This window comes from Lithobates pipiens, unplaced genomic scaffold (genome assembly GCF_037356315.1).
Source record: "Lithobates pipiens isolate NorthernLeopardFrog02 unplaced genomic scaffold, aLitPip1_a1.2 Scaffold_16, whole genome shotgun sequence".
In the NCBI taxonomy this organism is placed as follows: Eukaryota; Metazoa; Chordata; class Amphibia; order Anura; family Ranidae; genus Lithobates; species Lithobates pipiens.
Genome location: NW_027507748.1, coordinates 460,408,367 through 460,422,835, shown reverse-complemented (window position 1 = coordinate 460,422,835; position 14,469 = coordinate 460,408,367). Strand labels below are relative to the sequence as shown.

At 39.1% G+C, this 14,469-nt stretch overlaps 1 protein-coding gene across 1 annotated transcript in view; it reads right to left on the bottom strand.

Moving 5' to 3' along the window:
- Positions 1-1,371: 1,371 nt before the first annotated feature.
- ANKRD10 (ankyrin repeat domain 10) overlaps positions 1,372-14,469 on the bottom strand; it is a 54,025-nt gene continuing 40,927 nt past the window's right edge. The window contains exons 5-6 of the mRNA XM_077482885.1: positions 10,166-10,249; positions 1,372-5,459 (exon numbers count right to left, since the gene is read on the bottom strand). Coding sequence (XP_077339011.1) covers positions 5,026-5,459; positions 10,166-10,249 — 518 coding nt within the window. The 3' untranslated portion in view covers positions 1,372-5,025. The remainder of the gene's footprint in view (positions 5,460-10,165; positions 10,250-14,469) is intronic.

Genomic DNA, 14,469 nt, shown 5'->3' with positions numbered 1-14,469 from the left:
ATTTTAGTTATCTTGCAAACCTGGCCTGTTAGTGGGCCCTGAGGACAGGGTTGATGACCACTGTCATACAGTTTATAGTGGTTGTAAACCCATTACAACCACTTTGAACCTACAGGTAAGCCTAGATTAAGGCTTACCTGTAGGTGCAAGAAAGATCTCCCAAACCTAAAAGGTTTAGGAGATATTTGCAGAAATAGCGGCACCGATGTCTACAGCGCATGCGCCGTAGACATCGGGCGCAGGTGCACTGAGCGCGACGCTTCTAACAGAGATCATGCCGTCAGTGGTGGCACCAGCGTGTATGTGTGGGAGTGATGTAATTGCGGCTTGGGCCAGTCACAGCGCCTGCGCTGCGATACCCAGAAGTCACTCTGGGATAGATGGCAGCGTTGTGAGGAGGCGAACGAGTGCCTATGCGGGGGCTTCGATCTCAGGTAATTTATGAGCTGGTATGCTATGCCTACTAGCTCATTATGCCTTTGTCTTGCAGGGTGTATTTATTTATTTTTTCAGCGGCTTTACTTCCTCTTTAAGTAAAATATAACTGCATCCAAGGCCATCTCTGAATGAAAACTCAAAACAAAAAACCATCAGTTGTACAGCAAACTTGCCTTCGCATAATTGCAGAGACTCAAGTACTGAAATGCTTTAAAAGGAGAAGTCCAGCCTGAGCTTTTTAGGCTGGGCTTCTCCTCCTCTGCAAATCATTTTGTAGGCCTGTGATCCATTTTCAGCAGAGAGCAGTCTGAAGTCCACTCTCCACTGACATCACTGCCAGTTGAGGCAACAAGTCATCCAGACTTCCCATGTCTGGATCCAGCAGCTGCCCTTGATTGATGGCAGTCTCAGCATCTCAGCAAGCCACTGAGATGGCCGATCCCTGCCCCTCCACAGCTCAGGGCTCCAATGAGCGTGTCGACGCTGACAGTCAGCAGCTCTCCTTTCAGGGCTCTGTGAAAATGGTGGCTCAGTTCTCAGTGCAGAGACGGGGGGGAGACTATGACAGCTGCCGCATTGGTCTGATGCTGCATCCACATAGGGAAGTATGAATAGGAAATAAACAAAAACAAACATACCTCTCTTTTAAGGCCTTCTGACCAAATACTTAAGGTCTGCTATATGAGAAATGTGTTTTCTGCCATGGATAGTAAAGAAAATATTGCTTCAATAAACAACATATCAAAAATCAACTATAACAGCAAGCCCTGCTAAGCTATGGTCTAAGCGAATGAATGGTGTAAAAGTAAATAATGGAGCTGAATAAGTAAGCGATGTCATCTTTGTAGGTTTAGAAACTAGATGTGATAAATCCCAATTCCTGGATAAATGGAACACTGAAAACATGCAAAGCAAACACCAGTAATGCGTGGACAACATTGATTTTTTTTTATTAAATATAAAAAAAAAACCTGTTAGGGCACATGCATTCCCTGCTGTAAAACCAATGAAAAAAAAACAGATAAACATAGGTCAGTTTCAAAGCAAAATTGCTTATGCCACGGTCTCAGTAAGGATTTCAAGTTACAAAATGTTTACAATTCATGGTACTTAAAGCGCTATCAGAAACGCAAATACTGGAATGTGTTAAGACTTTCAGACCATGACTATGATTTTTTTTTTTATATACTAGTATTTATTTTTGAGAATTGTTTTCCCTGCTATGGGGAATAAAATATAAAATATATATAAAATAAAAAGAAGTAATTCAACAAATAACTGGCATCTGCCTATCCAGTTACTGAGAAAGTGGCAAAATCAGCTTAACACAGCAACACTGCTGCAATGTTGATAAACTATGCATACATAAATATACAAAAGGCAAGTGATTTCAAGCTCAACAAAAATACATAAAAGATGTAACAATTTATGAGGACAATAAACATCCCTCTGTTTTGCCCTTTATTAACAAAAATGCAAACTACATACAGTAATGTATTATTGAAATAGTAGTTCAGAGCTACCAAACATTTTATGATTGCCTGTCCTTGGTGTATAGTATGTAATTAAGCTGTTATATTTTATTGTGTAGATTGTAAAACAGATATACTTCAAGTCATTACAACATTGCAGGAGCAATAACAAACCCCCTCAGTACAAAGATATTTTAAAATAAAAAAACAACAACAGGGTACCTATACTTCAGTAAGAGGACCCTAAAATCTGAATAAGTGATATTCAAATTGACCTGGTCAAAAAATAAAATAAAAAAAATCCATACAACAAACAAAAAGCGTATCATTTCTGGGTTTTGGAAACCTAGTGTTTTAAATTTCAGATGCGCCGAGTTAATTGCAACCAATTACACTTCTATACTGAAAAACGTTACCGTATTTGGTTAACATTTTCTGCACAATGAAAACATTAAAAAGGAGTAGACCATGGAATCAGCAGTGTGTAACAGTAACAGTATGCAGAGACACAGTTATGCTGGGGACAAAAAAAACAAAAACAAACTTTTTATTACCTTCTTAAAGCACACCTGTGCCCAGACTATAAAAATAAAAATATGTATTTACATATTCCTTACATACAGCCATAACTTTAATATAAGACCTCACTTAACTTAGTAGCTACAGGCATTGTAGGGGAATTCCTCTTCAAATATCACAACAGTCACTTTCCGACTCAAAAGGACCTGTTGGGTTACATTCGAAGGCTGGCCAGCTGCCGAGTTACTGCTGACAGGGGACGCAAGGTGAGAGGAAGCTGCAATTTTATACATTTGCAGATTGTGAGATGCAAACTATGATCCTACATACTATAACATTGACCTGAGATATAGAGGATCTGTAGATCGTTTTACAGAAGCCAACGTCTCTCTAGCTGTATGACTTTGTTTTTGGCATAGTTAAGAGAGTTGGGAGTTAGAGAGAATTTGCCCTAGAAGATGGGACAGTACGTAAAAAAAATAAATAAAAAAACATGACAGCAGGTGCTGGAACACACATGCAAGTAAAAAAAATAATAAAAAGAGGGCTTGATGGGGGGGGGGGGGGGGGGGGGAAGAACCACTTTAGGGAAGCCCACTCAACTCCATAGCTGAAGTAGAGAAAAGCTTTAGCAATGCTTTGACCAGATTTGGGGGTCTGGGGATTGAGCTTGGCCCACTATAAGGCATTTACAATGATTGGTGTAGATTACTTGATGCCAATAAAACCAAGTCTTATTAAGAAACAATCAGATTTTATGTTCTTGGAATGTGCAAGGTCCTCCACGCTTTCAATCTGTTCCACCTTGTTCAGAGAAAAGGTGGATTGAGGAGGGCGCGAGGGCTTGTTTTAAAGTGTAGGTGAGTCACTGCCTAATATTTAAATGCTTTAACGTCCATAGTATGGGCACAGGTGACCTTTAGGCTAGCATAAAAAAAAAAAAAAAAAAAAGAATACCAACATCTATACATGAATTAGAAAAATATACTTGGTACACAAAACTTGTCTATCAACTTTAATTTGCAAGTTGCATAGCAAGGAAAACATTGAAAAGAATAAAAAATGTCCAAAAGATAAGGGCCAATTCTGTAACCCATCCGTGTAAAAATGGTTAGACTTCAATCTGTCATTAAACTTTACTAAAACATAAAGATAATCTTTTAATAGTTTGTTTGGACCAAGCTGTTCCGAACAGACTTACCTTAACTACTTGATATGCCCACAGTATTAAGTGCATGGAAGCTTCAGTATACAGCACTGTGTTCTGGCAACAGAACTTCCTGTCCCAAGAAAATGAAGTTGGCCAAGTGCCACTTACCCATTCACAGGGAGTTTTGTATTCTATGGAGTCAGAAATTGTGATGTCACCCACCCACAAACAGGGGAAGCTTTGTATTCATTCAGAAAACTGTCAACTTGGTTTCAGAAGTGGGATGTAAAGTTCTCGCTCCGCTGCAGGTACGCAGTACTGCAGGTGAGGCTACATACAATTTATGCAACACACACACGGCGCATCTCGTAGTGAAGGTAGTAATTTGTTTGAACCAGCTTGGATCCAAAAAATTTCAACTTCACTAGCATATGAAGATCAGCATGGATTGTGGCCTAGCAAAAGCAAACGTATTAAATAACTCTCAATGCTGGACAGTTAAACTTTAATAGACATGCCCATACATATACCTGTATGAAGTAAGATGTTTGCATGTATTACGTTCTAACCAAAGCTCTAGATCAGGGGTCTCAAACTGGCGGCCCTACAGCTGTTACAAAACAACAAGTCCCATCATGCCTGTCTGTGGGAGCCATGCAGGTAACAGTCAGCCTTGCAATGCCTCATGGCACTAGTTTCATAACATATGGAGGGCTGCCAGTTTGAGACCCCTGCTCTAGATAGAAGGGTTAAAACAGAGGCACAATTTCTGTATTTACTGATAGGAACATTCCATCATGTGACCTAAGCTTCCGCCCTATCTGAGATTCCAGAGTTCCCACAAAAAAGTTTTTGCAGTGGGCAGATTACACTTAAAACTGTTCCATCTGTAGCAATGAACTTACAAATGAACACTTAACAGATATTTCCTTCTACATTGCTGCCTGTGGCTCTGGGGAGAAAAAAAAAACACATAAAATCACACCTCAACCTGTGTATTATTCTTCTGAATTTACTTGACTACTGTACCAGGAGAGAAGATGGTTAATACTTGACCTTTTCTTGTTCATTTGAAGTTAGTGGTCAAGTTGTAAAAAGTAGGATGGCAACATTTAACACACTTTCATAAACGAGTATATGACTAGATAAGTAAGTAAATGCCTGTCCTGGGCTTTCTTGAGTGAATAGTCTTAAATCATTAAACTTTATTCAAAATACCCCCCCCCCAACTCTAACCCGATGCTGCCTCTGGAGCCAAATATATATTAATTGTTTGGGCCACCTTAAATTTGCAGAAATCAACTCTTGATGACTAAAGTGAAACAAAAACAAATTTGGGTGATAGAATTTCCCTTTAAACAAACACCCTGAATAATAAGTCAATGTATGAAGTAAAAACTGAAATGTAAGCATGGTACTAAATAAAATAAAAACCGTAAAGAGAACTCAGAATCCTTGATATTGATGAAGTGTGCTTATGAATGTATGTTTATACTTGTGCTCATCATGGACTGAATCGGAATGCTCTACAAGACTGCTGTGCTCAGGTAAGCCTTCTGCAGAGTCTCCAAACCCATGGTAAGAGCCATACTGCAAGATATCTGCGATACTCTCACCCCAGGAAGGCCTAGAAACCACATAATTACTTGGACTCCCATTAATATGCAAAGAGCCACAAGAAGATGAATTTACAGATTCATTATTTTCAATATATGTTGCACTCTCATCACACTCTTTGTTTCCATTTGTGACAGTGTTGTATCCGTTGATTGACTGAAGGCACTTGGGAGAGCTGGTTTCCATTTCACTGAGTGCTGCAAAATGTCCATTACTTGCTGGTCCATTTGTTAACGAACTGTAGTGCATGCTACCATTCATATCTGCATTAAGAAACAAACCTGTCAAAAATCTTTTATAAGCCGAGTGAAAACCATTGGATTTAAACTTCATAATTTTCCAATCCTTTACTTTAGGAATACACTAGGAGACTGCACTGCAGTTCCAACATTCGTTCGTGTGTACCTGGTATCCCCATTTACATTTGAACCTATATATACACACACACACACACACACACACACACACACACACACACACACACACACACACACACACACCAGTTTAAAGTGCAGTGATAAAGTTGCATTAAGTATTTGAAGTATAGCTCTACTTCCAGTTAGCTATAGTCCATAAATTATAGCCTAATATTGTGCAGGGGAAGGGGGCAGTCTGTAAATGCAGGAGCCCTAGTGAAAAGTCAAAAAAAAAAAGTCAAAGTCTAGATGCTGCATTTGTTTTTGTTTTTCAAATACTCCCTCTGAGGATGAAAATCTCACTGTAAAAACTGCTCAATCCATAAATATAGTGGTTGAGATGTTAACTAGCCTAGCTTCAGATCACTGACAAAACATTTCCTCATACAAATGTAATTCAGAGGAATGCATGCATCCTACTGGAATCATAGATTACCACTGCACCAATTGCTATCCAACTGAACTCTAAGACTGACTATGGCAATCAACCTCGGCACTGAAAGTCATCTTCTAGCCCACGGTGTAAAAAAAGGATTGGGAACGGCTTTTCATTTTTTTCAGCATTAGAAATCAAATGGTCAGCTTTTCTCTGTCTTGTTAAGCATGATTATACAGTAATATTCCCCTTTAAGCTACATTTGTTTTGGCCGCATACATAATAAAAACAAACAATATAAAAATAAATGCATAAAGGATTAAGAGCAACTTATTTTGTATATATTTACGTACAAAATATTTTAAGAGGAATAAGGAAAGTAACTGGAATGCAGGCAAGAATTGCAGATACGGCAATTTATACATACCGGTAGTTACACTGGTCCAGCTCCATATACCGTCTAAAAGTTGGAAATTATTGGAGTAGGCACCACTACTCCAGTGAACTTCACTTGAGCAAGGTTGAGAGTGTGATGTCACTGCTCCACCTCCTTACCCCCTCCAATTAGAGAATGCTTTGCATGAATAAAGAAAACAAAAAGCACTCTGAATGGCTTCGAACAAAAAACAGGTAGTGCTGCAACCCAATTAGCACAATCTTGTGTAGTGTTCCATATCAGTGCCCCGCTCTTGGCCTCTGTCAGCCAACATACAAGAACCGATGAAAAGAGCCAGCAACATTATAAACTGCAGTCCTTTATTCAAGAATTGAAGTGCAGGGGTAAAATCTAGGAAAACGCTGATGTAGTTCAGACTCAGCGGGCTTACTTATATAGGGTAAGGCCCAAAGAGTCTGAAACGCATCAACCTTTTCCAGGATTTTTTACCTCTGTACTGCATTGCTTGAATAAAGACAAAGAACTGCAAGTTATGTTGCTGGCTCTTATTTGATGCTCTGAATGTTGCCCATGCCATTCAGAGAATGGCGCTCTTGGCACGGTACCTGAAAGTTGGTGATCACTGGCATAGCAGTGCCTACTACAATGATTTCCAACTTATAGGGGCATCTTACAGGTATGGTATATACAGTTACATTGGTCCAAGCTGGCTCAATTATCTGTGTGAAAATGTCACACTTAGAATTCTTCTTTACCAAAAAGGGTACCCCTAAACTGTGAATCCTAACTAGAGTGAGTGAAATCTAGAGAGCATTGTAGGAATCTGCATTCTGTAAAAACAGAAGATAAATTATAGGCTTACTGCAATGTTTAATTATAGCCTTGATCACTATATTCATAAATTTCTACATAGACAGAAGCCTACTTGGTACCCGATTAAATTGACAGATTCCTATTCCCACTTGAAAATGTTAAGTGGTTGCCTAGTCACCTCCCTACCTCCATATTGTAACAAATTGGAAGAGAGGTTGATATCTATTTCCAGAGTGTCATTTATAAACATCACTCCTAAAAAAGCCTTTGGGCAGCCACTGTGGCTGGTTCATGGCTGTGAACCAAGCAGTCTGATGACCAAAACCAGCTGTCACAAAACGTAAGAGCCTGCCCCTTCCTCTCAACAGAAAGAGTGGTCATTCAATAGTTTCAAAAAACAAGCAGCAGCAGATTAAAATGGGAGAGGGGCATTGGATTGTGGTTTTAAACCCTTTCATTTCCAGCACATCTGAAAACATTAACCTTCATCCTCCCACTGTATGTACCTGTACATTAACCACTTAAATTCTTCCCCATGATGCTGCTTTGCCTTGTGCACCATCATCAAGCTCTGTGTTTAACCAAGTCAACTCCAGCATGGATGTCTACTTTCCAAAAAGGGGTCATTTTAGGGGTGCATGTATTGTTCTGGTATTTTTGTTAGGTTTAATAACAAAGGCAAACCATTTTCTTGTTTTCCCCCCCAAAATGTTTTCTTCTCTTTCATATAGTAAAAAAAAATAAAAAATTTAAATCCAGTGGTTATTAACCGCCACTAAAAGAATGGTTCGTTTAAAAAAAGGATACAAGATTCATTTGGGTACATTATTGCACGACCAAGTAATTGTCAAACTACTGCAATAAAAGTGGCCTGGTAATGAAGGGCTATATACACACACAAGTTGATATTCAAATGGTTAAAAGAGAAACTTTGGTGAGCCAATGCCAACCATTCTATAACCAACCATAACCAGTCTGGTTGTCTTTGAATACAATATCTTCCGAGTCACAAACCCATGACATGAAACCTGAGTGCAACATTACAAATGTGTACTGTAGTAATTTTACAAAGCTTGGCTATGCCAATAATGTTTCCACTAATTGGGGTTTGAGCCAAGTGCTTCACTTGCAGTGGAGTTAGATTAGGCTTTTAGAAACATTTTGGGGCTGTTCCTTTCTCTGGGTCAATTTCAAAGAAAAAATAAAAATAAACCACCACAAACTACTGGCTACAGTAATCAGATTTTAAATGACATTTATATGTCATAGAAATATAAATTGGTGTCACACCAGTCTGCTTTAATTTGTGTCCCCATGGCATGGCTAGAGGGCGAGTGAACATGCCCTTTGTGGGTCCCAATGTCATTCTTTAGCATCACTGAGAACTTTACTGTGCAGCCTACTTGGCAATGCACAACCTCTTGAAAAGCCTCAATGCCCTGCTCCTCCTTTTTAGGGGTCACTCTACCTCTCAATAGAATGAATGTTGTGTAACATCTCCTTTTCATTAGGGTATAGATTGCAGAGCACATGTGCAGGAGCAACAGGACCTAAACAGTGAAGATATTCAAGTAGACACAGTTCAGCGATGACGAGGCCACACAGTGAAGTTCTTGATCTAACACTAAGGGTAGGAGCACTAAAATCGCATTTCTCCCCAATTCGATGACAGTAGTAGGGATAACAAAGCATAAATATAATCTAATTTATCCTTTTCCTGTTTAAAGGTCATGCTGGCCAAGAAAAACAAAACAATGTTTACTTGATAACACAATTTCTAAAGATTTGTGCTTGGCAACTTTGATTCAACACAACTTGGCTTGGCTTATCTAAGGTTCTTAAATGACAGTCCAAACATTTCCCAAAAACTGGTTACTATATGAAGTCCTCAAAGAAAACAAACTTTACCTTCCTAGAGAGTGTGCAAACTTTGCAACTTGTCTCACATTCTAATAAACTAAAGTTCACAGTGGGAGTTTCAGCAACAGAAGCAGTGCTGTCAATCCAGAAATCACAATCTGCACGAGGGTGGCAATGCTGCTCTGAATTTTAAAGCAGTGCAGCATCATTGCCACCCCATCACAGGGACATGCATTAAGTGGACTGTACTGGCAGGATTAACATGTATTTGTGGGTTTTTGAAGGGGAGTAAGAAAACTAAATGCATTTTATGGAATGCCATAGCTGTACTTTAGTAGAGCTATACAAAATGCAGGGACCCTCTTCCAAAAAACAGAGAACTACAACATTTCAAATTCCATATAATCTGCATATTAAAGTATGCAATAGCTTCCAGAATCCAGTAGTGGTGGACAAAAACACTAACTGAAGAATGTGTATACATTATACCACATTTAAGAACCTCCACTATTACAGTTTACAATCAGAATCACAGAAATATGAAATTGCCGGCTTTATCTTGGAGAAATACATCCAGGCTTTTACTACATGGTATATAGTTTAATGGTTCTTAAAACCAAAACAAGTTAGAGAGTTTAATGCCAGAAAAAGCTAGTTTTCATGTTAAAGAAATTAAAGTTACAGGTCAGTTAAAAAGCGGTTCTCGGGGAAAAAAAAAAGAAAAAGGAATAAAAAATAAATATGCTAAAGTTAAGACCCATTAAACAAATGAACACAGCGGATTAGAATATCACACCTCAGAAAACAGATTGAGCTTGATAATACTGTTCTCATCCCATGTAATATATATTCCTCCCCAGAGTCTTTATTAGGTATGACAAGATACTACAGTACCAATGATATAGAACTTTGGATTTTTCACCGTATCTAAAATACTGGAAATTACTTAAAAGTAAGCATACTGACTGATACAACGAAAGGGGGTTTGTGTTGCAGATACTGTAAAATTATTAGCATCTGTTGGTCTATTAGATGTGCTCTCCTGAGGTTTCAGATCTTCAATCATCGGTATGTTGCAGCATCTGTCAGAAAACTGCCCAATCCCACCTGATATATCCGAGTGATTTTCTACATGCATGCTGTCGTCTTCCTCCATCCTTCCTGTCATGTACTCCGTGCCAAAGCTGCTCACTAAAAGAAAAAAAAAAAAAAAAATCTTGCATAAATACATATGTGCATTTAGAGTCAAGTATTTCTGGATTTTCTCTATACAGTAAGTCCCCTACATACGAACATTCAACCTACAAACTTTCAAAGATGCAAACATGTGTTTGCATATTTAATCCTTTAATGCTGGGTTTGCACACTCCGGTTTCTTTCATTCAACCCAGTACGCTGAACTAAAAACTACTGTCAGATCGCCGTTCCAACACAACCAATGTAAGTGCAGCAAACTCCCCGGCTGTGTCTGTTTTGACAGGGGGATTCCCCCCAAAAGAACACACCGATAAGCATTTGCAGTCTTTGCCTGCAAGCGGTGATCTTTGTTGGACTTACGAGCAAGTTAGACTTACGAATGAGTTCCCATAACGGAACTCGTTCGTAAGTATGGGGGACTCACTGTACAGCAGTCAAGAGTTTAATTTGATGATCGAGTCTATAATTAAAGCCTTACTCAAGCCAAAAAACTTTCTTGGACAGGAAGGGTTGGAACCCCTATCCATTTTTATTGACGTCTGTGCTCAAAGATTTCCCTTCACTGGTGAGAGGAAATTATGGAAAATCTCTTTGGGGAACAGGCCATCAACCAAACACACCCCTTTTAATAAAGTAGGGATGAGATGGAACCTTAGAGGTTTATATTGCAGTTTGTTTTCTTGTCCAGAAGACATTTATACCGTTTATACCTAGACTTTCATGTTTTCTTGCCCTGATTAAACAGGATAAAACAAAAAAGTGAGGGGGAAATTCACCAACAAAGAAAGAAGTAAAATTGACCAACGTTCTAAACTTTCCTCAAAAAATAAAAGTTTAGGCTTGCACTGGCAAGGTTTTAACCTGAAAGCATACTTGTACTTTCTGGCCAAAACACACTTAGAATTATTCATGACAACTATAAAATTTAGGGCTACATCATTCACGTCTGTCGACAACCGGTCATAGTGAGCGCTGCCAGCGACTGCACCTAGTGGCTCACAACTGCAGCAGGAACCCGAGATTTTTGCTGCTACAATTCACACAGGTCTTAAATTGCCAGTGTGAATGTAGCCAAACATTTTTTTGCAGCTGTCTTCAAGTAAATATTCATCATGACAAACTAATTACCATGACTATGATTCTTTGGGGGGGTGGGGGTGCAGAAGAATACATCTGAGTACTTAAAAATGAGATGAGAGGTTCTCTGATTTTAACCTTTGCAAAAGATGCTTGCTTTGCTCATCATCTTGGAGGACACCATTCTCCAGTGAAGCAAGGTGAACATAACATCAATTTAATGGATGATGGTTTTCATCAGTAGTGCAGCAAACACAAAGATGTGCTTTAACACAACAAGAAAAAGAAAAAAAAAGTCGGAAAAGGAAAACCTTACAAGCAAATAATGGTAATGCATAAAAGGTAAATTGGAAATTTAAGATTACAATTCTCTGACATTGTATTGACGGCTTTATTGTGCAAAAAAAAAAGTTGCCTTTCCAAAAAGGACAAGCTCCAACATTAAAGCCAAAGGCTACAGAAAAACCACACAAGGACATTAGCATCTTGTAGGGCTGCAAATAACGATTATTTTCATAATCAAAAGAATAAATCGACCTGGTAGAGAAAATACGCAAAGGGTTGTAAGTGTTATACATTTCTCCCAACACCATCAAAAACCCTTAGTGCTTATATCTTCAGACCTGAAAAAGCATTTGATAGGTTAGACTGGACTTTCCTGAAAGCCGTGTTACAGCATGTAGGATTGAGAAGAGGGATGCAGAATTGGATCTCAAGCTTATACACTCTCCCTAAGGCAAGGGTTAAGAGAAACAATATAATGTCAGAACCCTTCTCTATATGCAATGGGACGCAGCAGGGATGTCCACTCTCCCCTATCATTTTTATTCTAACATTGAAACCATTTTTAAGAACCATACGAGCCAATCCAGGTATTAGGGGCATCTTAATAAAAGGGAAAAGAACATAAAAACTGGCGGCATACTCAGATCTGCTATTTTTCATAACCTCTCCACTTATATCTCTCCCATCTTTAATATCTAAAATACGTATGTGTGGAGGAATGTCTAAATTAATGTCTAAATGGTAAATTATGGTAAATCAGAAGCGATGGGAGTGGAAGTGAGCACTGACTTAGAAAAGCAGCTGATGGCATATTTTGCCTTTAGATGGACAGACTCCCACATTTGCTATTTAGGGACGAAAATACCAAATAAATTAAGTAGAATATTTTAACTAAATTTTGCACCACTGGCACGACAGATTAAATTAGATTTACAGCGATGGGATAAGGAAATTTTTACGTGGTTTGGCAGAATCAATATTATAAAAATGAACGTAATGCCAAGAATACTATACTTATTTCAGACTTTGCCGATTAAGATACCCCGAGGGTTTCTGGAAGACCTGAGGACCAGGTTTATGGGATTTATTTGGGCGGGAAAAATCAGTGAGAGCTCGAAGATAAATACTAACCCTCCCAAAAGAAAGGAGGAGGGGGTCGGACTCCCAGATTCAGTTGGGTATTATGAAGCTTCACACTTAGCAAGAGTATTGGACTGGTGTGTAAGTCAAAAAGACAAGCCCTGGATACATATGGAACAAGCATCTACTAGTCTACCCTTGGAGAGAATTGCCTGGCTCACAGATGTAGGGATACCACAGAAGGTGAAATTACTTCTTACAGTGGGAGCTACGCTTCATTCTATAAAAAAATAAAAATAAAAAAAGATTTTTAGGAAAACAGATATCAAAATACCCAAGCTATGATCCCAATACTGGGCAATCCGAGCTTTGAACCAGGCATGATAGACCAGGGTTTCAAAGACTTGAGGCAATGGGGAATTAGCAGGGCTCTGCATTTCTCGATAGATAACCAAATGATAACGAAGAGATTGAACGGGTGTTCGGAGAGGACCTAGATCCATTTAGACAAATACAGCTTAAAGCCTTCCTCCGATTAATAACATCACCAATGTCAGCGATACGTATACTACAACATAAATCAATCAACCCCCAGGAAGAAATATTCCATCACCATAAGTGATTATAGATTAAACTCTAAAACAGTCCACTGTAGGTGATCCACGTGAAAGTAATAATTAGTCCCCAACTAGAAGTGGGTATTATCCTTCTTGGATTAAGCACATCCCAAAAGGACAATTCCTAAGGGCCCGTCGAAACTGCACAGGGGATGAGGACTTTGATTCTCAATCCCAAGTCTTGAAAAAGAGATTTGTACAAAAGGGTTATGAGGAGGTTTTTCTGGATAACACTATTAGGGACGTTGCCAATACCCCTAGGGAGGTATGTCTTGAGGGGAAAGAAAGAAGAGGATCTACAACATCAATTACGGTTTACATCTAGGTATCATCATCAGTATAAGGAGATAGAGCAGATTTTTAATTTAAACTGGCATATTTTGGGTAGGGATAAGCATTTGGGTGAGGTGCTACCCAAACAGCCCAAATTCATCTATAGGCGGGCGCCCAATATTAGGGATAGGGTCGTTAAAAAGATTCTTGACCCTCCAGTAAGGCAAACCATCTCGGGAGAACTGAAAGGTTTTTTTTAAATGCAGGTGGTGTATTTGTTGTAGGACAGTTTGTCAAGTAAATAGGGGAGTCACCTCAGTTACTAATAGAGAGGGGGGGACATTCAATATTGATGAATTTATGACATGTAATATGTTGTATGTGGTGTACTTGTTATGGTGCCCTTGTGGTCTGTTCTATGTAGGGCGCACCAAAAGGCTGCTTAGGGTGCGCATCTCTGAACACCTTACTAATATTCAGAAGGGCTATCAATAACATAGTGTGTCATTACACTTTAAGGAATGCCACCAACAGGATCCGAGTCTGCTACAATTTTGTGGTATAGACTATGTTCACCCCTCCTGGAGGGGCTCAAATCGCTTGAGGGATTTGTCTCAGAGGGAAACGCGATGGCTTTTTTCAATGAAGTGCCTCTCCCCGAGAGGGATGAACATAGAACTAGACCTGAATTGTTTCATTAGCAATGTCTGATAAACAATATTAATCTGCCTTTAGGGGGATAATTTACTTTAATATTGCACTTATTTTAAAGGAAAAAGACCCGACGGTTCGATTGGGGTGTTATGCTTGGTTATAAGATATAGACCCTGTGGAGGTAGAGGGTGATATGGGGGGGGGGGGGGGGGTAATATGTTGGTTTGG